This window comes from Eulemur rufifrons, chromosome 2, assembly GCF_041146395.1.
Source record: "Eulemur rufifrons isolate Redbay chromosome 2, OSU_ERuf_1, whole genome shotgun sequence".
Classification (NCBI taxonomy): domain Eukaryota; kingdom Metazoa; phylum Chordata; class Mammalia; order Primates; family Lemuridae; genus Eulemur; species Eulemur rufifrons.
The window spans coordinates 24,002,172-24,030,107 of NC_090984.1; the positions used below are offsets into that span (position 1 = coordinate 24,002,172).

The 27,936-nt window shown below is 35.5% G+C and overlaps 1 protein-coding gene and 1 non-coding gene across 3 annotated transcripts in view; both read right to left on the reverse strand.

Moving 5' to 3' along the window:
• Positions 1-27,936, reverse strand: part of ARIH1 (ariadne RBR E3 ubiquitin protein ligase 1) — a 113,967-nt gene that overhangs the window by 34,348 nt on the left and 51,683 nt on the right. For both annotated transcript variants that reach the window (XM_069482350.1, XM_069482340.1), the window contains 3 exons: positions 11,617-11,761; positions 4,445-4,537; positions 3,918-3,973 (listed from right to left, as the gene is read on the reverse strand). In XM_069482350.1, the coding sequence (XP_069338451.1) occupies positions 3,918-3,973; positions 4,445-4,537; positions 11,617-11,761 (294 nt within the window). The remainder of the gene's footprint in view (positions 1-3,917; positions 3,974-4,444; positions 4,538-11,616; positions 11,762-27,936) is intronic.
• On the reverse strand, positions 10,151-10,290 carry LOC138380967 (U4 spliceosomal RNA). The gene has a single exon (XR_011232929.1). It is a non-coding gene; the product is annotated as a U4 spliceosomal RNA (small nuclear RNA).

The following is a 27,936-nucleotide window of genomic DNA, read 5'->3' on the forward strand; positions in this document are numbered from 1 at the left end:
TCAAGAAACCAAGCTCTACATGGTTAGAACAGAGAATGTGAGAAAAGACAAAGCAGAAAATGAGGCTGCAAAGGTGAGCAATGTAGGACAATGGAAACCATTTGTCAAGAACTGAGAGATGATGAAACTCCCAGATACAAGAATTCACTTAGAAGCCAGTTGCAGATTTCCAGGTAAGAGAAGATGATGGCCTGGATCAGGTTAAGGGCAGTAAGAATAGAGAAAAATGGACGGATTTAAGGGTAATTAGGATATGGAACTGACAGAATTTGGTGTAAGGGTGACTCTGGGAGATGCAGGAGAAAACTGAATCAGAGATATCATCAAGGTTTTCAATTCAGGCAAGTGTTTAACACCTAATGGTGGCCGGGCACGGTGGCTCATGCCTTGAATCCTAGCACTCTGGGAGGTGGAGGCAGGCGGATCGTTTGAGCTCAGGAGTTCGAGACCAGCTTGAGCAAGAGCAAGACCCCGTCTCTACTAAAAATAGAAAGAAATTATATGGACAGCTAAAAATATATATAGAAAAATTAGCCGGACATGGTGGCACATGCCTGCAGTCCCAGCTACTCAGGAGGCTGAGGCATGAGGATCACTTGAGCCCAGGAGTTTGAGGTTGCTGTGAGCTAGGCTGATGCCACGGCACTCTAGCCTGGGCAACAGAGTGAGACTCTGTCTCAAAACAAAACAAACAAACAAAAAAACACCCAATGGTGCCATTCTTTGATACTGAGAAGCAAGAAGAATGAGCCAGTTTGGTGGTGGTGGTGAGGACTGGATAAGATAAAACCACACACACACACACACACACACACACACACACACGCACGCGTACTTACACATGGAGATGTTTGATAGGTAGTGGGATACACAGGTCCTAAGCTCAAAAGAGAGATCTGAACTTGGGGATTTCCAGGGCATGCCTAGGGAAAGTGAATAAAGTGAAAAGAAGTAGGGGGTTGGACAGAATCCCAAGGAGCAATATTTTAGGAACAGGCAGAAAAAAGATGATTTTGCAAAGTCAATTGCAATAGAGCTGGAGTAGGCCTAGGGTGGTAGCCATGTGAGCGGGAAGCTCGGGTCAAGAGGATTTTACTGGAAATTAGATCAGGGAAATGAAAGGCTATAGCAATGGCTCTCAAGTGCATCAGAACCACACCAGGAGAGCTTGTTGTTCAGACTGCTGGGCTCCAGCTCCAAAGTGTCTGATTCAGGAAGTCTGGGGTGGTACCTGAGAATATACACTCTTAACAAGTTCCTAGGTGATGCTGAGGCTGTTGGCCTTGGGGATTATACCTTGGACTACATACATGCGTGTTGAAATTACTTTGAGTGACAACAGGCCTTGGAAAAGAGAAAAGGCAGTGAGTTAGGTATTAGCACTATGAATATGCAAGATGCTGAACTATTGGAGGAAAAGCCAAAGAGCATATAAATTTTTATAAACTGCCAAATTGCATTCCAAAAAGCTTGCAACAGTTTATACTCCCCGTTGTACTATAGTCTCACTAATATTAGATTCACTCATATTAGACATTACCAAATTCTTTAATCTTTACCAATAAAAAATTTTTTAGAGTATCTAATTTTGATTTATATTTATTTAACTAGGCCTGACAGCTTATATTTATAGCCATTTAAATTTCTTTCACTATGAACTGCTTGTTCATGTCCTATATATAGGATTATCTTCTTTCTACTGATTTGTAAAAGTTCCACGGTATCAAGGAAAATAATTTGTGTTGCAAATATTTTGTCCATTTCCCATCTAGTTTTCCCCAAAATAAAACCTTACTCAGAAATCTATAGATTTTCATATCTATCTTATATAAGACAGATATGAAAATAAGTTCCTCTGATTGAAACCAGAGGAAAGAGTCCCCCAGCAGAGCTCCTGAAGTACTTTCAGGAAACTTACGGCTTCATTGTGTACAGTTGAAAAAATAATGTTTACCACACTGTCAGGACAATGTCCTAGAACACCTGAGTAATCTGCAGAAGTTGTTAAACCATGAGCTCAACTCAAATCACTTTCTGTGATTTAGAAAGATGTTCTAAGTATCTAAGATGACATAAGTCAATATGCAATCCATTGAAGGTATAATCAAGAACTTGCCCTAAACTATCCATACTGTTCTCCATTTTCCATTGACATCTGAACTCATCACAATCTTTTTTCTACTTTCACCATTCTAGTACAGTTGCTTTTATGATGGGAAAATCCAATGGTGTTTTTTCAATGTTCTTTCACATCTCTGCAGGAAGTGACACCATTAGTGACTTCTCTTGTCAACATTTTCTAATCTCTTGGTTCCTATAATATTATTCTCCTAAAGTATCACCTAAATATCTTTCATTGACTCCTCCTTTTCTTCTAATTTCCCTTTAACTATTAGTCTCTAAGATGTCAGTTTTTCTTTTCTCATTCTACATTCTTTCTAAGATTGATGGCTTCCTCTCCTATTATTTCAACTGTTACTGAATTCCAAACTGAAGGTTACTAGTTTCTATCTAATGGATTGAATGAAAACTTGTAGATTCATGCTGCAGTTTTTTCATACTCCACAACCAATCTGTCCGTAAATTCTGTTGTTTCTACTGGCTCCCCATTAGAATCCCAACTGCCCCACTAACATCTTTAACACAGACTACAACAATAGCCTTCTAAACTAAGTCTCACTGCTCAAATGCCTCCCCGACTCTAAACCATCCTCCACTATACCATCAAAGCCATTATTTCTAGAATCAAAATCTCATTATCACAGTCTTAAAAGCTTCTATGACAAAACATTATAAACTATCAAACACTCTTCATCCTTCTCTCTGATCACCTCCTAGTCTGTGCTCTAGCCACTGCAAAATACTTAATAGAGAAGTTCAGGACATATTTAAAAAATATTGACATTCTTTATTTAACCAGTATTACTCTTCAGACTCTGAACATCCCTTTTTACTCTTTTTATGTTATTCCCTTGGTAAAGTCTCTTTAAACTCTTCAGATGGAATAATTTGCTTCTTTCTAACAATATATATACACACAAACCTTTATACACAAAAGTTAAACTCATATTGTTGTTATTTAATATCGTGAACCTTTTAGGGGAGAGGAGTACTGCATCTTAATTTTCTGCTATCCAGTGCATATGTGCTAGTAAGGAGGCTCCCAGTAAATGTCTGCAGAACGGATGAAAGGATATAGTGACCTATTATTGATGAAATGTATTGATGAATCTGTACCGATGAAATTGATGTACTGATGAAAGAATACAAGGAATCAGAGAGCATCACGGGACAGGATACAGATAATTGGAAGAATTGTGGTACTTCGAGATGATACATGGCTTATTTTTGCTACCTTAAAACAATAATTGAAACAAGATTCACTGAAAAATAGAACCAAGAGCAGACAACAACAGTAAACATGTTCCAAATAAACCAAAGTAGACTGAGGATAAGAAAGTGGAATCAGTGAACTTTATAAACTGCCCTGGCCAAGTCAATTTATGGCTTTATTATTTAGGTTAAGATATGTACTCATTAAAGCCCATGGCTGCTTTTACTTTTATTACCTTCAAATCTCAGGGCTTAAACACAGACATACCTTTCTATATAGGCAATTATCCAGTACTAAACAATTTGTTTGTGGATCATTCAGGCCTTCAACTGACACACTGGCATATCCTCCTATTCTCCAATTCCAAGGTTTATCAAAACCTAGCTATCAAGTATTGCCAAGTTTACAAGAACAGTGACTGGCATTTAACCAAGTTACAAGCGGGCTACAACAAAGGAATGTAGATTAGACAGTCTCCTTAGACTATGACAAGTTTTACCTCCTTTGAGGAAATGAGTGAAAGTTAATTTGGTTTAACCAACTAACCAATATTCAACATGCACAATCTATCAAAAATACTTACATAACTGTGTTGTCATCCACTAAGATATCACAACCATGAGCGGGACACGAAATAGTCTGAAAAATATTGAAATTTAAACTGTCTTCATTCAATAAATATTTAATGAATGCTTACCATCACCAAGCACTTTGCTAGATTCCAGGGATACCTTAATGTTTATAGAATCTCAATCCTTTCCTTTCTATTTAAAGAAAGTATGTGAGTGTGTTTATCACCATAGGGTAACTAGAACTGCTGACCAGAGTAAATGGTTTTTCAATACAAACTTCAATGACAAAGCAAGGTATGTGACAAAATTGCTCAACAAGTTCATCGTGATATATACCAATATTGATGCTTACTGAGAAAACTTTAACTGGAATGCCGCATTATAAAGAGAAAAAAAGTTTGTTATCTTTTAGTTGTTTTAGAGAAATGTTCCCCGTATGATTCGTAATCTAGAAAGCTTTACCTAATTTTATTTGTACAAAGGTCTAAATATTACAAGAAATTCAACAAAAACTGAAAAACAAAATTGGAATCTTTACCTGCCCCATGCCTTCCTCCATTATTTTGGTAGTTAAATATTCGCTCCAGCACTGCATACAAAACTTATGTCCACATTCAAGGCCAGTGAAATACTGGAAGAAAAGTAAAACATGAACTTTAACAAAGACATTATTAGAAAAATCACTATACACAGTGACTCAATAAAGCTCTGTGACGTTACATTCCCAAAAATGTCCAATTTGACATGAATAGATGGGCTCCTAAAATGAACTTCTTGGTGGTGAAACCTAGACATACAAATCCACTAAACACAAAACACCTAATTAATGAGAAATGCATCTGTGGTAGATATTTACAAATTTTAGGAAAGGCAGGCAACAAGTTTTTATTAAGAATATATCATATGCCAATAAGTATATGAAAAGACACTCAATATCATTAGCCATCACGGAAATGCAAACCAAAACCACAATAAGACACCACTTCACACTCACTAGGAAGTTATAATCAAAGAGCTAGATGATAACAAGCATTGGCTAGGATGTAGAAAAACTGGAACCTTCATATATTGTTGATGGGAATGTAAAATGGTACAATAATTTTGAAAAACAGCAGGCAGTTTCTCAAAATATTAAACAAAGAGTTACTATATGACTCAGCAATTCTACTGCTAGGTATATACTCAAAAGAAAATATACATCCATACAAAAACTTATACACAAGTGTTCATAGGAGCATTATTCATAATAGCCAAAATGTCTATTAACTAATGGATGGATAAATAAAATGTGGAAAATCCATATAATGGAATATTAACCATAAAAAGGAATAAAGTACTGATACAAGCTACAATGTGGATGAACTTTGAAAACCTTATGCTAAGTGAAAGAAGCCAGTCACAAAAGATTGATTATTATTTGATTCCATTTACATGAAAGGACCAGAATAGGCAAATCCAAAGAAAAAGAAAACAGATGAGTGGTTGCCTAGGGTTAGGGGGCTTCAGAGGAATTGGGGGTGGGGGTGGCGGCAAATGTAAAAGGGTATGGAGTTTCTTTTGGGGGTTGTAAAAATGTTCTAGAATTAACTGGTTGCACAACTTCTGTGAATACATTAAAAAATACTTTAAATGAGTGAACTGGATAGTATGTGAATTACATCTCAATAAACTTGTTATTAAAAAATGTCATGCAAATACAGGACTTCACAGAACTGCATGGAATATAGCTAACCTAGAAAATAAATAAAAATCTTATGATAAAGATTTAATCAGAATGGCTAAGAATGACAGTAATATTTTGCTCTAATCTTGATTACTTACATAATTTGAAATGCTATTAACTCAAGGAATGGTTACATAAAGTACACTATGTTCTGTAATGTGATATTCAGCAACTACTTTAAATATTAGAGGACCTGGAGGATATTTTTTAAATGACTCAAATATGGTTATCTTAAAGAACATTTTATAATATTTATTACTAACTTATTTTTAATTGAATAAGTCATATGGGCTCATGGTTAAAAACAATTTTTTAATAGTATGAGTTTATGAAAAATAAGTCTCGCTCATTCACATCTTTGTCCTTTGTTTTCTCTATGCAGAGGAATCGCTATTTCCAATTTCTTACATACTCTTCTAGAGGTGTTCTAACATATAACATGTACACATGAGTAGCAGTACCATGTGCTTGCTCTCTTCTGTGTCTTGTTTTTGTTTTAGAAAATTTAATAGATTTCTGATGTGGTGCCATATTGGTACACATGAGTTTGCCTCTTTTTAATGTCTGTATGAAGGTACCACAATTTTATTTTAAAATTCCACTATTAATGGACAGTTAGACTGCCTTTTTGTCACTACTAGACTACTACATTGACTATATACACATCTTTGTGATCCTTTGAATTTATCTTAGGACAAATTTATAGAAGTGACATTATAATATAGGTTTACATTTACAATTTGATAACTACTATCATGTTTCCCTCCTAAGGGGTTGTAGTCATTTATACTGTACAAGAGTGCTTTGTTTTTCACATTCATGTCAAGGAGTAAATTATCCAACTCCTTGATCTTTGCCAATCTAATAGGTGAAAAATGAACTAACTTCATCAGTTCTGGTTTGAGTTTCTTTTATTATGAGTGAAGTTTTAACATTTGAAAAAAGACTTAAGGCTGTATATTTCTTTTTCTGTGCACTCTCTTCAGATATTTTGCCCGTTTTTCCCATTGGGTTTTTTTCTTAATGACTTAAGGAGACTTTTTACTCATTTAGGAAACTGACCATTTAAAAGTATGGAAAATATTTTCTTTCAATTTCAATTTTGAATGTTCCTATTTTGTTGCCATGCAGATGCTCTTTATTTATATATAATGAAATGTATCAGTCTTTAATTTAAGCCTTCTGAATTAATTTGATGGAAGGACTTAGATAGGCATCTAAATTCCTATCCTGGATGGATACCAAGTTGTTCCAACACCATGTATTGAATAATCTACCTTATATAAAATGCATACTCTATAACAACACTAAATTCTCCTCATGCATATTTGGCTCCATCCTGTTGCACTACTCTGCCTATTCTTTTATCTGATAGGACTAGTCTTCTTCCTTGCCTATCTATTCTTTTTTTCTTTCTTTCCTTTCTTCTCCTTCCCTCCCTCTCTTCCTTCCCTCCCTCCTTCCTTCCTTCCTTTCTTTCTTTTTTACAGTCTTACTCTGTCATCCTGGCTAGAGTACAGTGGTGTCATGATAGCTCACTGCAATTTCAAACTCCTGAGTTCAAGTGATCCTCTGCCTCAGCTTCCCGAGTAGCTGGGACTACAGGTGTGCACCATTGTGCCTGGCTAATTTTTCTTTCTTTCTTTTTCTCTTCTTTTTTTTTTTTGTTAATAGAGATGGGGTTTTTGCTTTTGCTCAGGCTGGTCTCGAACTCCTGAGCTCAAGCTATCCTCCCAACCTCAGGCACCCACAGTGCTAGGATTATAGGCGTGAGTCACTTGCACCTGGCCCTTTTCTTTCCCCCGAATATTTTCCTGACTATTCTATCTCAAATGCTCAAGTCATCCTTTTATCTTAGCATTTAACGGTTTCTTCATATAGATCTTTCACATTTCTTGTCAAGTTTATTTCTACCTCTTTTTTTCCTTTTTGTGGCTCTTATAAGCGGTTGTTTAAAAATTCTATTACATTTTCCAAGTAGCTATTATTTGAAATATGTTTATAAAATTTCTGATGTTTTTACAATATTAGGTACAAATATCTAGTTCAGATAGAAATTTTATATACAGCATATCAACTATATTTAAAAAATGCATAGATGAAGCCATGAAAGGAAATATATCAGAGTTCTGTAACTAGTTTTACAGAAACAATGACAAATAAAATATTTATCAAGTTTAAAGGAGTTTATTCTCATTTCTCCCCATCGGTGAAGGAGATTTGGCACTAACTTGTTACCAGATCACTAATAAGAATCTTTGATTTTCAATATGAGGCGTATTCTGTAAAAGACAAATACGGTAACCATACCAATGCCTCTAAAATGTTTTATTAAAAAGTTATAAACATATACACATGCTTATGTGCTTATTTTTTTCAAATAAGAATCCTTAAGACTGAGAGACTAAGGGTCACCATGGTTATTAAGTGATCATTTTAAGTCCCCAACTTTTGTGACTTCTAGTCTAGGGCCCATTATAAGAGAAGATAAAAAGATAAAAGCAAGCTTCTTATTCTTTAAAGGCTTCTTTTAATAGCTTTTCTAATTAGATAACAAGATTAAATAAGATAAATCAGAAAAATAAATCACACATGCATGTCTAAAGGTAAAGCAAAAACTAATCTGTGGTTTAAAGACACATTCATTATGATCAGAGAGGGATGTATCATTATCATGGATATCTTCCTGTCTGTCTTATTTCCTTTCCCTCCTCCTTCTTTGATATGTTTGTACCCTTACTACCTTGTGCTCACCCTGGGCTTTCCCGTCTCAGTGATTATTCACTAAATTTATCCCTGTTTATATCATAAATAAATCCAATTAAGAAATAATACATTAAAGATACATGAAATATTATCTACAACAGAAATTAATGGTCCTAAAGAAACTAAAAGAATATATACTCTTAAAGGTTTCATTTATCTCCATCACCTTATATACACAGCAACTATTATCAAACAGTAGTAAGAACATTAAGAATTATCTTTCTTCTATTAGAAGTTGTCCATATAATCTCTAAAGTTGAAGTCACTTTGTTTATAAAAAACTAAGCAAATCTAGGCATCAGTTCTCTTGTGTGTAAATGGGATGGGTTAAAAAATAAGACAGGGTAAAGGATGGCAGGGTGGACCACCCTCTCTTACAACCTTCAACTCTGCCTTTACCTATTTATCTTATTATTAGAAAATACAAATTATTCACTTCATAAAAATAAGATACTGCAGCCCCCAAGCTACATCCTAGCAGTGATGAGATAGTAGTAAAGCTACATCTTAAGTTACCTTCATCCAAAACATTATTATAAAGTGAGTAACTGCTGCCAGGGTTTAAAAAAAAAAAAAAAAAAAAACCCTCTGAATTAGCCACAACGTAGGTGGGGGCGGATTGGGGGGAAATCTATGAATTGATAAAGTGCTACAAAGTCTCAAGAAATTGTTTTTAAAGGAGAGACCACCTAGGATAGTTAACTTCCAAATGTTATAAACTAAGCTATCAAAAGCATTTATTTAAAAATTTGTTTTTGTGTGTCACTGTATAAAGCAAAAATTGCTTTCTAGGAGGATAAAGGAATGGAAGATATATGTAAACAAAAGAAAAGCATAAATGTTCGAAGAGAGTAGTACAAGTGAAACACGGGAGTTATACAATATAAGAATTCACTCATCTAATTAATAAAATAAAGCTTCATGAAAAATTTCAGGTGACGTTTACTGCTAAAACTGAAGAGGTTAGAATTATCCTATATCAGTCTAAAAATTATGCAAAAAGAAGTCCTAGTTTCATCATGATTATATTTTTCATAATGCATATTTGCACACCTACCATAACTCTTTACTTACCAATCTATGATGTTCTTTTTGCTATCTTGTCCTGTCACTTACATAGCCAAATTTCTTTTAAAGGAGTAATTTGTTTACATTATTGCTTTTATTTCCTTTCCACCTTCAAGTCAATGAGACTCTTCAGTTCAGGCAGTCTGGTTTCCAATCCCACCACACTAGTTAAAATAATTTCTTTCCAAATTCACTTTCCAATTCTTTTCGCTAAAGATTTTAGCACTGTTTACCATTCCAGAATTCTTCAAAGTACATTCTCTTCCTTTGGCTTCCATGCTACATTTTCCTGGTTTACCTATCTATCATACTTTCAGGGGTTAGTTCAGAAGTCAGTTTCCGTGGGAAGTACTGCCTGATCAGTAACTGAGTTAGGCGTCCCTCCAACATGTTCCCACAACATCCTATCTTGTGTTTGTCTCTCAAAGCACTTACCATTCTTTCTGAATATGTTACTTTACTTATCTGCCCAACTAACCTGGAAATTCACGCCTGGTGTGTTGAATGAACAGTAGGTTCTCCATCACTACTTATAAGCACAAAGCAAACATCTACTCTCTAACTCTCCAGTCATGATTTTCAATTCTAATTTGTTGAGACTGTTAGACAACACCAAGGGCACACTGAGAAAGTTACAGTGCATCTTTGTAAGCACCTAATTTCATTATTTTTTAAAAAAAAATTCAGTCTCTGTAAAGACTGTCAAAAATTGCCAATGCTGACTATATAGCAAGTCGTCATGGCAGAGTACTGGGAAAAGCTTTCAATTAGCAGCAAGTGTACCTCAGATAAACCTATTGGCTATGATACTGCCACTGTACAAAGCTGGGCAGCCAGCTTCAGTACTCAAATTAGAGTGCAGATTTAAATTAAGGAGGAACTGGCTATAACAGAGTAGGAGGAAAAATGCCAAGGAATAAGTAAACCTTGTATAACCTGAGACAAATGATTTGTGTCTTAGTAAGTCAACTGGCAAAGAGAATCTGTTAAAGATAATAAAATGATCAAAACATAAATTTAATGTATTTTAATAGCAGTACTGCTTTTTTTTTAAAAAAATACTCAAGTTAGGATTGTGATTTAAGGAGAGGGAAATGGTAACAATTCACAGGCTTACTCATTTGAAGGATAAACCAAAACCCAGTGAGATGAAATGATTTACCTACCCCCAAAGCCAAATATTTAGTATTAGAGCTATGATCAGAACTTGAGAATTTGGAAATTCAGTCCATCACTTTAATTACTAAATTTCTTTAACTCACTGATCATTCTATTTCTCTAAGAGCACTGACTTTTCTTTTAAAACTTCTTTTCTAATTACTTATTCATGTGAACTTATTAGCTCCCTTCAAAGAGGTATACATATGAAATTAAGATAAACAATGAAAAACCTTCAATATAAATGTAATACTAGCCAGGCACAGTGGTGCACGCCTGTAGTCCCAGCTATTTGGGAGGCTGAGGTGGGAGGATCGCTTAAGCCCAGGAGTCCCAAGCTGTAGTATGCATGATCGCATCTGTGAATAGCCACTGTACTCCAGCCTGGACAATACAGTGAGACCCCATCTCTTAATAAACAAACAAATAAATAAATAAATTACTGGTGCCAAAGATCTTTATACGGTAATTAGAAAGAGGTACTTAACTATTAAAGCAGATAATATGAACATAGTTATAATTATCGTAGAATTAAGTTATTTCTTATCTATCTTGAAATATCTTAAGAGCTAAATTTCAAGTTAACACCTTTAATGCCACAAATATAATTTTCTTGTGGTGACTAATAAAGTAAAGCCTTCATAGGAAGATTACGTTTATTTAAGCCTAAAACTTCTTTACTAAACACACTAAAGTAAATCATCTCAGTACAATAAATTTTTAAGAGAAATATAAACTTAAGAAATTAACACCAATTATTCAGTTCTATTCCTATTATTATTGCTTTTATTCCAACTCTGTCCCTACTTGCCATATTTAAAAATCCCCATGAGAATGAATTTGTATAAATGAAAATCTTTTCTTTTGAAGAATCCTGAAAGTTTCCTAGTAAATAGTGTTAAAGACATTTTATAATTATTTTGGATATTTAATGAAAGTTGATTTACTCTCTGAAATACAGAGTCAGTGCTACCCTTAAACTACCAGATACTCACCGAGTTAGGGTAGTTCAAGTAGCAGATCTGACAAGGCATATCCTGTGCTGATGACCTTGTATTCATCTGGCGTGTTCGAGACTTTTTACTCGGATTAATTACATGACACTCAGCAAAGAGCTTCTCCAGGTTTCCATCAAAGTACCTGCATTATTTAAACAGAAAGGATGAGAGCCCAGCAATAGCACACTGTTAGAGCTCTCCAAAAACCTGACTTTTTATAGGGAAAAGCAACAGAATTAAAATAAAGCAAGATCATAACCCTTTTGCTCAGAGGAAACGAGAGGTGTATGGCTACAAATTGTAGCTAATAGAAGTCTGTGTGTGTGTGTGTGTGTGTGTGTGCGTGTGTGTGTGTGAGTGAAAGTAGACTGAGTTTTTCTTGCTTTTTTTCTTTTAGCTTTGTTTTGAAGTAAGAGTCCTGGGAAGTTAAGCTATTAGTATTTTAACATTACTACAACTAAAACTTAAGGATGAAAGTTGTACTATTGCTAGTGGTACCTATGAAGAGTTAATGCATTTAAATAGGTTGAATTTTATACAATGAATTCATTTTATTAATAACTGTAGTTAAACCAGTTTAAATATATTAGCTTTAATATACCATTTACAAAGCATACCTTACCCCCTACAAATCATAAAAAAATGAAATTGTTACATGTCTCATCCTACATAATAGACTTATTTTCTAAATAGTCTTTTTTTTTTTTTTTTTCTTTTTTGAGACAGAGTCTCACTCTGTTGCCCGGGCTAGAGTGAGTGCCGTGGCGTCAGTCTAGCTCACAGCAACCTCAAACTCCTGGGCTTAAGCGATCCTACTGCCTCAGCCTCCCGAGTAGCTGGGACTACAGGCATGCGCCACCATGCCCGGCTAATTTTGTGTGTATATATATATTTTAGTTGTCCATATAATTTCTTTCTATTTTTAGTAGAGACGGGGGTCTCACTCTTGTTCAGGCTGGTCTCGAACTCCTGACCTCGAGCGATCCACCCGCCTCGGCCTCCCAGAGTGCTAGGATTACAGGCGTGAGCCACCACGCCCGGCCCTAAATAGTCTTTTGAAATATTTTTTAATTTACTGAAAAAGGGGAAGAAGGAAGAAATAAAAAGGTTTGTCTTAAAATATTTTTATATGAAATAAATTATCTATATATTAGCTTTTCATAAATTATGTACCTAAACATACAGAAGTAATTCAATATCTAAGACATCAAGAATATAGTATGCCAAGTACTATCTAGAGTTTTAATTAAACTGCAAACCTCTTCTCCTCTAAAGATAATGATAAATACCTAGCACAATGGTTCCCATTAATTCAGATAAGACATGGTCCCTGGCCTCCTGAATTATCTTAATATTCTAAAGGGAAAAGCAACAGATGAAAAAAACTTTCAATCTATGAATCAATCTAACCAACAAAAATATTAATGCAGAATCTGGTCAATTACTTTTTAGCTTGTAAAACCTAGGTTTCAATAACTACCATGGTTCTTTACATACAAAAAGGAGATTCTCAATTTAAAAAATAATCAATACTTAGAAAATTCCAAATTTTTTTTTTTTTAGCTTTTGACAATGCATCGAGCACAGAGAGTTCCAATATTTTTAATGAAGGTCAAGTTCAGGCTTTGTGTCAAAGCACTTACCATATTACCATAAGTGGACATTCAGATGTACCACTTACCACAGAAAAAAATCATTCAAATGAGAACAAGCCATATCACTATCCTAAGACTACTAAATATCTTTTTATAAATGCTTTGATCACAGCATATTTCAACAAAGTAAATTATTAATCAAAATTAACACCTTGTTTTACAAAAAATATTCATGCTCACAAAAATGGACAAGCTTCTGTAATCCAAAATTTGATAACATGTAACTAATGTCTCCTCATGCTTTAGTTAATATTCTAGACAGCATTCTATGCATACACAGCCACACAGACATGTGCCTATAATTTCATATAAATAACATCATACTGCGGATGTATAACCTTTTTTCACTAAACAGTATTTAAAAGAACAGACATCTTTGACAATAAACATCTATATTATATTTCATTTTTGCATAATATTTCATTGTAGGTTACACCGAAGGACAGATGTTCCACATACAAACAAACCTAGTTTAAAATCTTGGCCCATCTGAAGGGGAAAAAATATCTAGACTTGTCTCTCTTTATTAGTGAGAATGAACATAATTTTCTGTGGAAATCTTATTCCCTATTATTTTATAAAAGTTCAGTATATAAACAGGAAAAGCAACTCTCTTTCCCCTGTCTCCAACTTGCCTTTCAACTTATTTAATAATGTTTTATTACCACTTTTAACTTTTATGTAGGCAAATGTATCATGTATCCCATTGCGATTTCTGGATTTCATACCAAGCTTTAAAAGACCTCTATACCCAAACAGTTTTTATAAACATTCATTAATGATTCAGATCTTTCTTTTAATCTATTTTTATTAATACTGTTGATTCACTTAGAATTTATTTTTGCATAGCAAGGAGTAAAGCTGGCATTCTGTTTCCTTTCAATCCAAATAGCTAACCATTTACTGAAGGGTGTTCCATCTGTCCGAAACACTTTTTCCCACCTTTAAGTTTCGGCTTAAACCTTACATCCTCAAATAAGCCTTTTCTGACAGCTCCTCGCCCCCCAATTAAGTTTTCCTTGAATTACATTCAACTGGAACTTTGTATTCTTCACAGCACTTACTATATTGCTAACTCTGTAATCACTACTTTGTTTTCTCTGCTAGAATGTAAACCTCAAAGAGAACTATTTTATTATTCTGGCAGCCTTAGTGTCTAGAGGCATTTTATTATAGGCATCCAATTTCTTCTTAAAGACTAACTCTCCCCAGATCTTTTTGCCATATACCAAATTTTCAACATTCAGACAAGTTTATTCCTAGACTCTCCATTCTATTCCATTAATTCCGCCCGCTCTTATAGTTTTTGACAAATTTTCAAGATTTCATAAGGGTCCCTTTATCATTATCCTTTTATAGAATTTTATTGACTACCATATTTATTTTTTCAAGTTAATGTATAATCATTTTGTTAAAGTTAAAAAAAAAAGCCTGTTGGAACTTTCCTTGCAAATATAGCAAAAGAATATTGATTGAAGGAAGAATTAACTCTGTTACATTTATTTAATTGAAAACCCCATCTTATTTCCCAATAGTTTTACAACTTCTTTGCACTATACAGATCCTGCAAATTTTTCAGTAAGGTTATTCTTAGGTATCCTTAAGGTTTTATCAATCTGAATTCCTTTGCTTTCAGTGTATTTTTTAAAGATGGCATATACTGAAGTTTATAGCCATTTTTTTTAAGAGACAGTGTCTCACTAATTTACCCAGGCTGGAGTACAGTGGCTATTCACAGGTGTGATTATAGCACACCACAGCCTTGAACTCCCGGGCTCAAGCAATCCTCCCACCTCAGCCTCCTGAATAGCTGGGACTGCAGGCAAGTAAACAGCACCCTGCTCAGAGTTTACAGCTTTTTGATCTGTTCTAGAAGCCACCAAAGAACTTATAATAAATACTACCGGGTAAACAGAGTGGGAAGCTAAGAATAAGAATCTACTCATATTCTTGGGCATAGTAAGACGAGAAACCTTTTCCCTTATCATAATTAGGTTTCATGTACAAGAAAAGTAACATTTGAAAATTTGTTCATTTTTATTTATTATAAGTTCTGTCCACCCCTGACCTCAAAATGGTTGCTTGGAAGATAATGAAATCTAATTTAGTTTTACTAGGAGTTACCTATATAACTTAATACTTAAACCTATTTCTTAATTTGTCATCTTTAACACACTGCCACACAATAAAAAAATTTTTTTTTCCTTGGGGCTATGGTGTTTTATTACAAAAATAGAATAAAAACTTCGGAAATAAAACAATCCTTTCTAATATAATGAAAAATTTGTTATTTTTCATTGTTTTCTGTGCGTGAGGTATATGCAACTTGAAAAACAGTTCATGCGGCTCAAGGTAGAGAGACATGTGAGCTATATATGCTTCACAAGGCCCCGGGGTAAAAACTAGTGAGAGTTAAATACAACTCACATGACAGTTAATGCATTAAATAAACACAGATTGTCCCTATGTTATACAACCCTACACTGAACCCTATGGTTTTGGCTGGAATTTTCTTGAGCTTTCCCCAGTTGATTATAATGTTCTATAATTTTTTCACTAGTTATATTCTTTTTTCATTAAGTAGCTTTTCTTTCAAGGAAAAAAACTGCTTTTTGTTTCTTAAACTTCATACCCCTAATCACCTAGACATAACAGAAATGTTTACACACATTCAAATGCTCACTTCAGCTAAAATCCTTTCCCTTCTTAATACTTGATTTTTTAAAAATATGTATTTTATTTTTTGTTTGTAAGAGACAGGGTCTCACTCTGTTGCCCAATTGGAGTACAGTGGGACAATCATAGCTCATTACAGCCTCGAACTTCTGGGCTCAAGCGATCCTCCTACTTCTGCTGGGTCTGCAGGCATGCACCACCATACCTGGCTAATTTTTTGTAGAGACGTGGTCTCACTCTGTTGCTCAGGCTGATCTCAAACTCCTGGCCTCAAGTGACCCTTCTGCCTCAGCCTCCCAAAATGCTAGGATTACAGGTATAAGCCGTACCTGGCTCCCTCTCTTCAATATTCTTTATGTAGACAATGTTCCATTTTCTTCTGTTACTTATTATTATTGAGGAAGTTTGTAGCCAGAATAATTTTTCTCATTTTATAACTCAAATCCTTTTTTTCTGGCACATACATAGGTTTCTTTCTCTATATACTTCAAGTTTAGTAGTTCTGCTAGGGTTTATTCTAAGCATTATTAAGTTATTAAGTATGAAATGTCCGATTTCCTTAAGTACTAAGTTTTACAGTTGATATCTCTGACATTTCACATTGACCCATTTTGTCTTATTCTTATTGTGCAAGGTACATCCTCAGTCTTTCAAATGCATGTTGTCACTTGTGATTATCTTTTAAAAAAAATTTTAAAGCAATTTTTGTGAGACCATAGATAAGTAAAAAATTCATGCTATTTTAGAATATGAGTTCTGTCATGGAACCAATGCAGTGCAGATAGCTGGAAATATCAACAAAGTGTTTGAGAAGGATGTGGCTAATGAATACATAGTACGTTGATGGTTTAAGAAGTTCTGTTCTTGTGATTTTCATCTTGAAAATGAGCCACGTGGGCGACCTGACACCAAGATGGATAATGATGAAAACTGTATTGGAAGCCAATCCATCTCAACCTACACGTGCATTAGCAGCAAGTTTTGATGTTACCATTCCAACAATATTGGACCATTTGAAACAAATCAGCAAGGTAAAGAAGCTGGATAGATGGGTTCCACATGAATTCAATAAGCATCAAAAGAAAAATTGTCTGGAACCTTGCCTTTCTTTGCTGTCAGGACATAAAAGTGAACCATTTCTACACTGTATTGTTATGTGTGATGAACAATGGCTTCTTTTTGACAATCACAAGCGTTCAGCACAATGGTTGGATACAGATGAAGTGCCAAAACACAGTCCAAAACAGAATATTCATCAAAAAAAAAGCTAATGGTGTCTGTTTGGTGGTCCAGCGCTGGTATTATCCACTACAGCTTCATGAAAGCTGGTCAATCGATTACAGCGGATGTCTACTGCAACCAATTGGATGAAATGATGAGGATGCTTGCGAATAAGCAGCCGAGACTGGTCAATAGAGACAGGCCAATCCTCTTGCAAGACAACGACTCAACCACATGTTGCACTAACAACACTGCTCAAAGTACAGAAGCTGGACTTGGAAACTGTCGTCCACCATATTCACCAGACCTTGCACCAACTGACTACTATTTCTTCCAGGCTTTGGACCGCTATTTCTTGCAAGGAGAAATATTCAATTCTCAACAAGCAGTGGAAAACGCCTTTCGAGATTTCATCACCATTCGCTCTCCAGGCTTCTTCGCTGCTGGCATAAACAAGCAACCGTTAAGATGGGAAAACTGTGTTGACAGTTTAGGTGCATACTTTAATTGTACTGCTTCTTATTTGAGATACAATAAACTAAACTTTTGATTTGAAATTGGACATTTCGTATTTAATGACCTAATAACTTTCTCTTTTGAAATGCCACTTGGTCATTAATTACTTCAAGATCCTTTAGTTATTAAGATTGTGCTTGATTTGTACCAGGTCTCTCTTAATTTGTCCGCCATGTCTATCATTTGCTAATTTCTTTTTTGTCCTTTTCCTGTCTTCCAGATCTCTATTTTCCATAATGTCTGTTCTACTTTCTGTTGCCAAAGTGGTTTCAAGTTCTACAAGATTACCTGTCCCTTCATTTTTTGTTCTGTCAGCTTCCTTTTCACCTTGTTGTTTTATCAGTTCATCTTTGATCTCTCATCTCACAGAGTCTATGTTCATTTTAACTTTCTTAAGAGAACACAGAAGCTGATTTCTTCTAATTACAATAGTTTTATTTAGGACTTTATGTCCAAGAATGCAGCTGGATTCTTAACTCTTCACCCTGTTTACCTAGGCACTATTTGAAAGTTCCTTCAGTTTGCTGGTTTTTATATACCTCATTGCTTGTGAAAAGCTGGCCAAAATGAAGAGGGACTGACTCAGTGTGAAGCACCTCAGTTCAGGCACCTTGTTTAATGAATTAACCACATATTCTCTCTGCTTCATTGACTTTGGTAAACAGCTGCAAAGCTTATCCTAGGAAATTGCTTCTCTCCTATCCTGCAACCCTGCTCATTGTTTTCAAGAAATCATATTGATGAAAATGAAAACAAAAGAGCAGTGTGGTTTTTCCTTCAGCCCAGACTTTTCTTAGTGGGATAAGGGTACAAGCAGGGTATCCCCCAGTCCCATGGCTTAGCTTTCTCTAGATTAGGTTTTAACACATACAATCAGTATTTGTCAGTTTAAAAAAGTAAACTATAAATTCTCTTCTCTCTAGGGTTTTTTCTGTTCATTCAGTAGGTTTACAGAAATAGAGTTAAGCAAACTGGCATTTAGGCAACTGTCCAGAATTATTTGGATTTTAATTTTTCATTTTACTTGCCTGCTGGACAGGAACATACAAATAACATGAATTAAATTTCAAAGCAGGAACAGTTACAGCCTAAGAGCTCTTATGTCTGGTTGTGGGGAGGGGAAATAGGGCCGGTAGGGAACACCACTGGCTAGTGTTTCTTTCTGAACTCTGAATGACTAAGGCATTACTGTTTGCCACTTCAATATTTAATTTTGCCATGAGTAACTTAAAAGCTACTAAGTGTTCATACTTCATAAAGATCAACCACTATTGGAGGAGTACTTATTCTCACAATAGAATCAGAAAAGCAAAAAATGTTAACCCAATGTAAAGATAATAGCAGGCTTTTCTACTCTATAGTCTTAAGCTATCAAAGCTCAACCCTATCAGTCGTTATAGCTCCCATTATGTTTACAAGCCAATTATCTATTGCTATAAGCCTGAGAGGAAGCAAAAATAGACACACACATTTATAAAAATAAATTATGCATTTTACATATCCACATATAAACAGGCATATACACACTTTTATTTCTAAATGACCAAATAATTTTTGTTCAACATTCTCATGTGGCAATTTATGGGTACCAGACATTGAGTTCAAAATGCTACAAAAGTCACAATTATTCTATATCATAATTATAGGTTTGACAAATGACTAAAAAAAATCCAAGGCAGATCTTAGATTCCTTCTCAGAACTGCCAGTTCAACTTTTTCCCCTGGCCACATCAATCTGCTTCTAATTGGGTGTTTTTTTCCATTTCTAGAAAATGTATAAGTAAAAATCTCAAAGGAGCAGAGGAATAGCTTAAATTTATTTACCTCATATGAATGAACAAGAACTGTCATCAAATTTATAAAAAGCAAAAACAGCACTTAAGACATGAAAATGAAAGTCTTAAAACAGCAATACAGAACAAGAGAGTAGACACATTAGAAAAGAAGACCCCCCCCCCGCCCCCGCCCCAAGTCTTTACAATGGACATTAGTTTCAAAACCTAATCCTCATCTTTCACAGAAGGAAGCCAGTAGATAGAGTATGGTAGTATAAGCAAGTTATTAAGAAATACTGAAATACATAGCTCTTTGCCTTTTGGGGAATGGGATTGGAACTGACGGTTTGGAGCACTATTTTTCCTGTATAACCCTTAACTCTTAAAAAACGATGACTGTGTTACCTTGATAAAAATTTAAATTTAAAAAGGCCTCTAGAAGTAGAATGTTAATTTTCAAACAAATTAAAAGATATCACTCCAACTTTGTGATTTTTAAAGGTATTCTTTCAAAAGAAGGATTAAAATTAGAATGTAAAATGACTGGCATACCTATGCACCTCTAGTAGGTAACATTCAGAATTCCAAAGAACCAAAACTCTCTAAGGGGTTGGAGACAGAAAACCTTTTTTCCTAAAGAAGGGTTTGGCCCTCACAAAAAAGATCAAACGAGGGCTTATGAGAGTCTATAAGAACCTGCTTTAAAAGTTTTGGGTTTCTTATGCTAATCTCTGAAGAATAATTTAGTTCACAATTCAATATGAATGTATTGTATGTAGTTTTTTTGTTGTTGTTTCTGTTTTTTTGAGACACGGTCTCACTCTGTCACCCCAGCTAGAGTGCAGTGGCATCATCATGGCTCAGTGCAACCCCACACTCCTGGGGGGCTCAAGTGATCCTCCTGCCTTAGCCTCCTGAGTAGCTGGGACTACAGGCACACACCACCACACCCAGAGATTTTTCTATTTTTTATAGAGACGGGGGTCTTGCTCTTGCTTAGGCTGGTCTGGAACTCCTGGCCCAAGCGATCCTCCTGCCTCAGCCTCCCAGAGTGCTAGGATTATAGGCATGAGTCACCGCGCCTGGCCATATTCTATGTAATTTTTATAGCTAAATAAACATACTACTCATGTATTTTAAGAAAAAGTAGAATACTTTTTGAGGTTATAAGATTTTTCTCCTATTAGGGAAAGGTCAAACTGATAAAAACAGCATTATAATAAATTTTCCTGAGTATGTTTAATGTTAATCAAAAGACTACTTGACAAGAGGCTACTAATTTAATACTGTCAAGTTGCAGCAGAAAAATCTTCTTGCATAATTTTTGAGAAACTTTTTGCCATACACTTTCTCCTTTTTGTTTCTGAGCTGCTATGAAGAAAGGTAGAATAAGGAACTAACCACAGTGAAAGAGATATTAGACAACTCCTTGTAGGCTTGAGTTAGCAAAATCATAACAAGAACACAATAAACTATGCCATCTCCCAAAAAGGCTCCAAACCTCATTTATTTTAGAAAAATTTAACTATACAAAGGCAAAGTGAACAAATAAACTGAACTCCCACTATCCCATTATCCAGCTTTAACAATTAAACATGTTGCTAATTCTTTTCTGAATAAGGTTTTACTGACACTCAGGAACTTTCAAAGTAGATCTTAAACCATACAGGACATTCAAAAAATAAGACAGTGACTATTCCTTTTCTAACACAGAATAGAGAAGAACTCCACAATAGAGGCTTCAGAAGACACAGATGCTGGTTTCACAAGGTGTTCTAGTCACACTTAAAGACACATGTGTCATCTTCACTGGTGGTTATCCATGTCTTCTGGCTTTATTATGATTATTTCAATTTTACCATGTTCTTCTAACACATGGATTCCTAATCTGAGGTCCCTGGAATTTCAACAATTTTACAGAATCCAAAACATTATAACTTATTTATAACTTATTTATACACATTCCTCCCTCCCCCACCCTCCCGAGAGAAAGGTCCAAACTTTTATTACTTTCTCAAAAAAGACTAACAGAAACCATTATTTTTTAAAACTATTTTTCACTTCAGTGAAAACAAAGGCAGTAGCTTCTGCGTTCTTTTCAAATATGTGCATTCAAGGGAAGTCTATACCCTCTGCTCAATGGTCTTTTCCTTCTGCTACACATTTTTATTTAGAAAATAAATTAAAACATACTGCTTGTGATTTATGCAATGATGGATCTGATTCCAGTTCAAGAGAAATATATAGTTTCTTCTAGTACACAAAAAGAAATACCTCTTTATTATTTTGATAATGGTTTTTCAATATATTTAATGGAAGTCTTCGGGTTGTAAATGTTAAAAGCCTATAAACCAAACAAGTATACTTAAAATCCAACTATGCTAATACTAAGAATAATCAATCAAAACACAAGGTAGTATACAATTAAGTTCCATTTTACATAGTTCCCTCACATATTAAGTGACTGTATGTGTGAACTGTGCTGGTTGCAACATTAATTGCTTTCAAGGAAAGAGATGAATATCAATTTGCAATATGACATGCTTCTTAGCATGCAAGAGGTAGGAGAAGAATCCTAGAGAAGCACAGAAAACAGCAACTAACTTCAAGAAGTCGAAACAACTTAACAGTAAATATAGTAAGAATTCAGAAAATAAGGAGATCCAGGAGGCATTGTATAAGTTGTATGTGATGTACAGAATTGTACCATGATGCCTATGAGCATAATCCCAGAATGAAATATTACTGGGTCTCTCTGAATTTGTGCAAAGATATAGCTCTTGAGGAGGTCAGGGAGTGAATAGTAAAGGACATCCCAAGAGAGTGTACAGTTGTAGTGTATAGATGTACAGAACAGAGTGAAAATATGAAAGGTTTTCAAACCCGGAGAGCATAGCTTTGATGTGGTAGGAACCACAAAGGTGGCAGAGGTTGATAAAATGAATTGATATGATCAAAGTTAAATTCAGGACAGATTTGATACTAGAGCCAAGGAGGGCAGTGAGTAAACTATCTTGGCAAAATGATAGATTTACTTGTAGGTAGGTACCAAAGGCACTATTAATGTTACCTGTCCAAAAAACAAGCTGAATCATCCCTTTAAGGTTGTTCCTTATCCTATGTTTGTGTATATGTTTTAAATAACACAATTCTAGAAAAGTACATAAACATAAACGTGCAGCTTATAAACTGTTATAAAGTAACACCAGTGTATAACCACGACCCAGGATAAGAAATGTGGATTATGCCCACATTTTAAATGTGGATTTCTTTTCACCATATTTCCTCAACTCTAACATAGTTTGGGTACTGAAATTTCATGGTCTTACCAGAAGCTGATATGGGAGACTTTTCACGGAAGTCAAAATTTCAATCGTGTTGGACTAAGTGTCCATCAACTGAAAGATGCACCCAGATTTCAGACACGTCAAAATGTGGAAAACTGTACATCTTTAAATCAATAGGACAGGTATTTATTACGCATGGAATTGTTAGGCTTCTTGAATCTTTGACACATGTCTTTTACCAATCTGGAAAATTCTCAGCCATTACATCTTTGAATATTGCCTCAGCCACACTTTCTCCTTTCTTTCTAAGATCTAATGAGACTATCTCATTATAGCCTCTATATTTATTAACCTCTCCTGTATTTTCTATCATTTAGTGGATATGCCTAATTCTGGAGAGTTTTTTGATCTTCCAATACACTAAACTTGTATTCAGCTTTGTCCAATATGCTGTTAAACTAATTCACTGAGTTAATGTTGCTTATTTTGTTCAGTCAAAGAAATTCTGAGGTTTTTTTTTTCAAATCTGAATTACAGCTCATACTTACCAGTTCCTTGGTGATAACATACTCATTTTCTTCTAGGTGTGACAATTCTAATATTTTCAGTCCCAAGTTGGTATGTTTTAATTAGAAAAGTAATTTTATGGAAATAGTTTGAGGCCTTAGATAACAATGTTCTTCCCCTAGAGAAGATTTATATTTGTATCTGTCACGTGTCTGGGGACACTAACATTCTGGGACTATCTTAATCCAATTCAAGGTCTGAGGTTTTCTGGACCACTCAACAGACATGAAGACCATCTTCAGCCTTTTTATTTTCAGATGGGGTCTTGCTATGTTGCCCAGGCTGGTCTTAAACTCCTGGCCTCAAGCGATTTTCCCATCTCAGTCAACCACCTCAACCTCCTGAATAATTTAGACTACAGGTGCATACCACTGAGCCTGGCTCCTATCTTCAGTCTTTACAAGAGGTGGCTCTGAACCTGAAATACTCAGGTTCCCATATCCCCTGCCCCTCCTTGTCCAATCAAATGCCACCTCATCAATAAAGCCCTTCCCACCTAACTCAGAAATGATCTCTTATAAAGTCCCATAAAACTATATCTCTATGGGGGTCAACTGTGTAATACATTGTTGTATGTACCTCATCACCAAACCCCTGTTCAAGTTCTTCTTACACACAGCTGATATTAAAAAAAAAAAAAAAAAATTGAAATTTATGAAGTAGTGAGGTAGTAGGGAGACTAGAGACAATAGAATGGATAAAGTAAAATCACTCCAGATGAGGTAATAGAGGAAAAAAATTGTTTCAAGTTCCTACAGCTAGTAAATGGTGGAGTGGGGATCCCACATTCTTAACCATTATACTATAAGGATATGGTACATTTGCCTCTTACCATATACCACTCCCCAATAATACCAGAATTGTTTAAACAGGAAAAATCCCACTATACTGGAGAAGAATAGTAATGAATGTTAGCACAAAAGCAAGGTTTCTGAAAAACCAAATTTACTTTCACATCCTAGAAGTTAAATATATTATTACTAATGTGGCTAAGAAAAGTTCCACATTATCATAATCACAAGTGGTAACTCTAGTACCTATTCATTAAATGGATATTAATGCTTCAGAATAAAAAGTGAAAAGCTATTTGCAAAATAGTCCAGGAAAGATTGAAATCCTTCTTCAGGATTCTTTGATTATACCGTCTGTTAGAAGTTTTCAATCACCTATACTTCCCCTCACCTCAAACATGCCAGTTAACTCATTAACACTCACCCTTATATACTATTAACTAAAACGAGTTTTTAAAACTTATCAAAATAGAAATGAGCTATAAGAAATGAGCTACAAGAGAGAAGATACTGATGTTTTTATTTATTACCAACTCTAAAGGAGCTCCCCGTTTAGTGTTTTGTTTCTAAATCCAGCCAAAACGAAATGCGATTTACGTTCATGTCATAATTTCAATAAAATTCTGTTACAGAAAAGAAAATCTAGAAATGGCTGTACTTAACTAAAAATCAACTACATATTAGGAACTGTGTTATGTGTAGGAATACAAGATAAGTGAAATAGTTTCTGCACAAAGAATTCTAACAGAAGTGGTGAAATATTAAATACACATTATGTACAAAGAAGGTAGTGATTAACTGTCTTGAGAAACAAGAAAAGTTGTCTTAGAAGTAAAGCTTGGGTTTTGAAGGATAATTAGGAAAAAAAAGACAATAAGAAAAGCAAATTAGAGGCCGGGCGTGGTGGCTCACGCCTGTAATCCTAGCACTCTGGGAGGCCGAGGCGGGTGGATAGCTCGAGGTCAGGAGTTCGAGACTAGCCTGAGCAAGAGCGAGACCCCGTCTCTACTAAAATAAATAGAAAGAAATTATATGGACAGCTAAAAATATATATGCAGAAAAAATTAGCCGGGCATGGTGGCGCATGTCTGTAGTCCCAGCTACCCGGGAGGCTGAGGTGGTAGGATCGCTTAAGCCCAGGAGTTTGAGGTTGCTGTGAGCTAGGCTGACGCCACGGCACTCACTCTAGCCAGGGCAACAAAGCGACACTGTCTCAAAAAAAAAAAAAAAAGCAAATTAGGCCTGGGCCAGTGACCGTACAATTCCAAAGATGCTCCCTAGAGCTGCACAGTTAACGGCCTACATTGATATCCACAGAAGCCCTGCATCAAAATGCATTTGTAAAGTTGAGGGAGCAAAAAAATGAAATTAGTGACCACCACAGAAATTTCGTACTACTAAAGTATAATATGAGAACAGAAAAAGATATAGAAATAAAGAGAAGAAGCCAGAGAAGTAGGCAGAAGATGGATTTTTAGTATTCCCTAGTCATAAAAAGAGGGGGGGGGCAAATGGACAACTCACATTCGCAGTCTCTACTGCTGGGAGGATTTATGCCCAGCAGGAGTAAGGAGACAGTTTATCAAAAACTTAGTACTTGAAGAAGGTTCAGGAGGAGTTTATTCTATCAAAGGAGTAAGGAGACACCCAGTTTTCAGAGGCTGCAATGGCAGAAGTAGTAGTCTTGTCGTCACATGCCCAATATTGATGGTAAGAGGTGTGATACCTGTGCCCAATGGTGGCAGAGATAATGTCTCCATTAAAATAGTTTGACACTGTGATTTTGGCATTTTCCTGGCTGCAGAGCCTTCACACTGATTCTCAATCTTTAATGCCTATTTTATTTTACCTCTTAAAGTTTTTTTATAACTGAACCCGACTGATATTTCAGGAAAGGAAGAATAGGTTCAAGACATGACAGATGAAAAAATGGAAGTAATATCCTATAAAAATTATTATAGTATCAAAGCTCAGATGGAAGGTTTGAGATACAGTTGTTGCTGCAGTTCTGATTCTCTGCTTTCCTTTGTTTCACTTCATCTGGAGGGTCGTGGGAAGAAATTAGCGAATAGAGAAAATTCTATTTAATTTGTAAAACAGAAGAAAAATTAATCTACAAAGTTAAAAAACAAACAAACAAACAAAAACCCCAGAAGACTGGAAAGAAAGATAATAGCAAAGGTATGGAAAGCTGCCATGACGGATAAAAGTACAGACCATAAAGTTAGAATTGTCCTTTCTCGGCCGGGCGCGGTGGCTCACGCCTGTAATCCTAGCTCTCTGGGAGGCCGAGGTGGGCGGATCGTTTGAGCTCAGGAGTTCGAGACCAGCCTGAGCAAGAGCGAGACCCCACCTCTAAAAATAGAAAGAAATTATATGGACAGCTAAAAATATATATAGAAAAAATTAGCCGGGCATGGTGGTGCATGCCTGTAGTCCCAGCTACTCGGGAGGCTGAGACAGGAGGATCGCTTGAGCCCAGGAGTTTGAGGTTGCTGTGAGCTAGGCTGACGCCACGGCACTCACTCTAGCCTGGGCAACAGAGTGAGACTCTGTCTCAAAAAAAAACAAAACAAACAAAAAAAAAAAAAAAAAGAATTGTCCTTTCTCCACCAGCTCCTCACCTTTGCTCAAAATAAATAAATAAATCTATCTATCTTTAGAGACAGGGTCTCACTCTGTTGCCCAGGCTGCAGTACAGTGATATAATAATAGCTCGCTGCAAACTTGAACTCCTGGGCTCAAGTGATCTTCCTGCCTTAGTTCCCCAAGTAGCTGCATGCATCACCACACCCAGCTAAATTTTTCTTTTTTTATAGAGATGGAGCCTCACCAAGTTTCCCAGTCTGGTCTCAAACTCCTGGTCTCAAGCAATCTTCCTGCTTTGGACTTCCAGAATGCTGGGACTACAGATGAGTCACTGCATCCGGCCCCAAAAATTATTTTTAAAAAGAATAAAATTCATTTTTAGGGTTAGGACAAATTTGTTTACACTACAGACTAACATGAGCAGCATGAGGCAAATAAGAGGAATAACTGGCAAGGATCTGTTTACACCTCTATTGCCCTCACTGGACATAAGCTCCTCCTCCAAGGCAGGGACCATGGTTTACTACTGAATAAAATAAACACTGATGTGCCTGGAATATGGAAACAAAGGAGTAAGGAGAGAGGAAGAAATTTTAAATATTTCACCATCTTGACTAGGACAAGATTTATCTTTAACTCAAGTACTATTTGGGTAGATTAAGAAAAAAGGATTTATCTTTAAGTATATCAAGATAAATAGAAATGATACTTGAATACATTCAGTGCTACCAATTAGGAAGCAAGATTTTTTAAAAAATGCTACATAACAATCTTTATTGGCTATATTGTCCACTTTTTCTTGTAATTTCTGGGATTCTAAATAGTTATAGTATTACCAGATGGGTAACCTTCATTTTTATACTCAAGGATGGGGAGGAACATAGTGTCACGGAAGCTAAGACTACTTTATTCCATGTTTCTTTTCATTTTCAGGTTTACTGAGGGAGGGAGTAATGCAGAGGGGCCTGGGCACTGGTATTTTTTAAAAAGTTCTCAGGCAATTCTAACAGGCAACCACTTTAATGGTTTATCAGTTAATTCTTGGGTTTCCTAGGTAGATGATTATATTATGTACATATAACTGCTTTTCTTTTCGAATTTTTAGACCACTTAATTTTCTGGGTATTTTTTTTATTTATCAGAACTTCCAATACATTGAAATAGTGGTAACAGTCATTATCCTCATTTAATTTTCATGGGCATGCTTCTGATGTTTCAACATTAAGCAAAATTTTGCTGT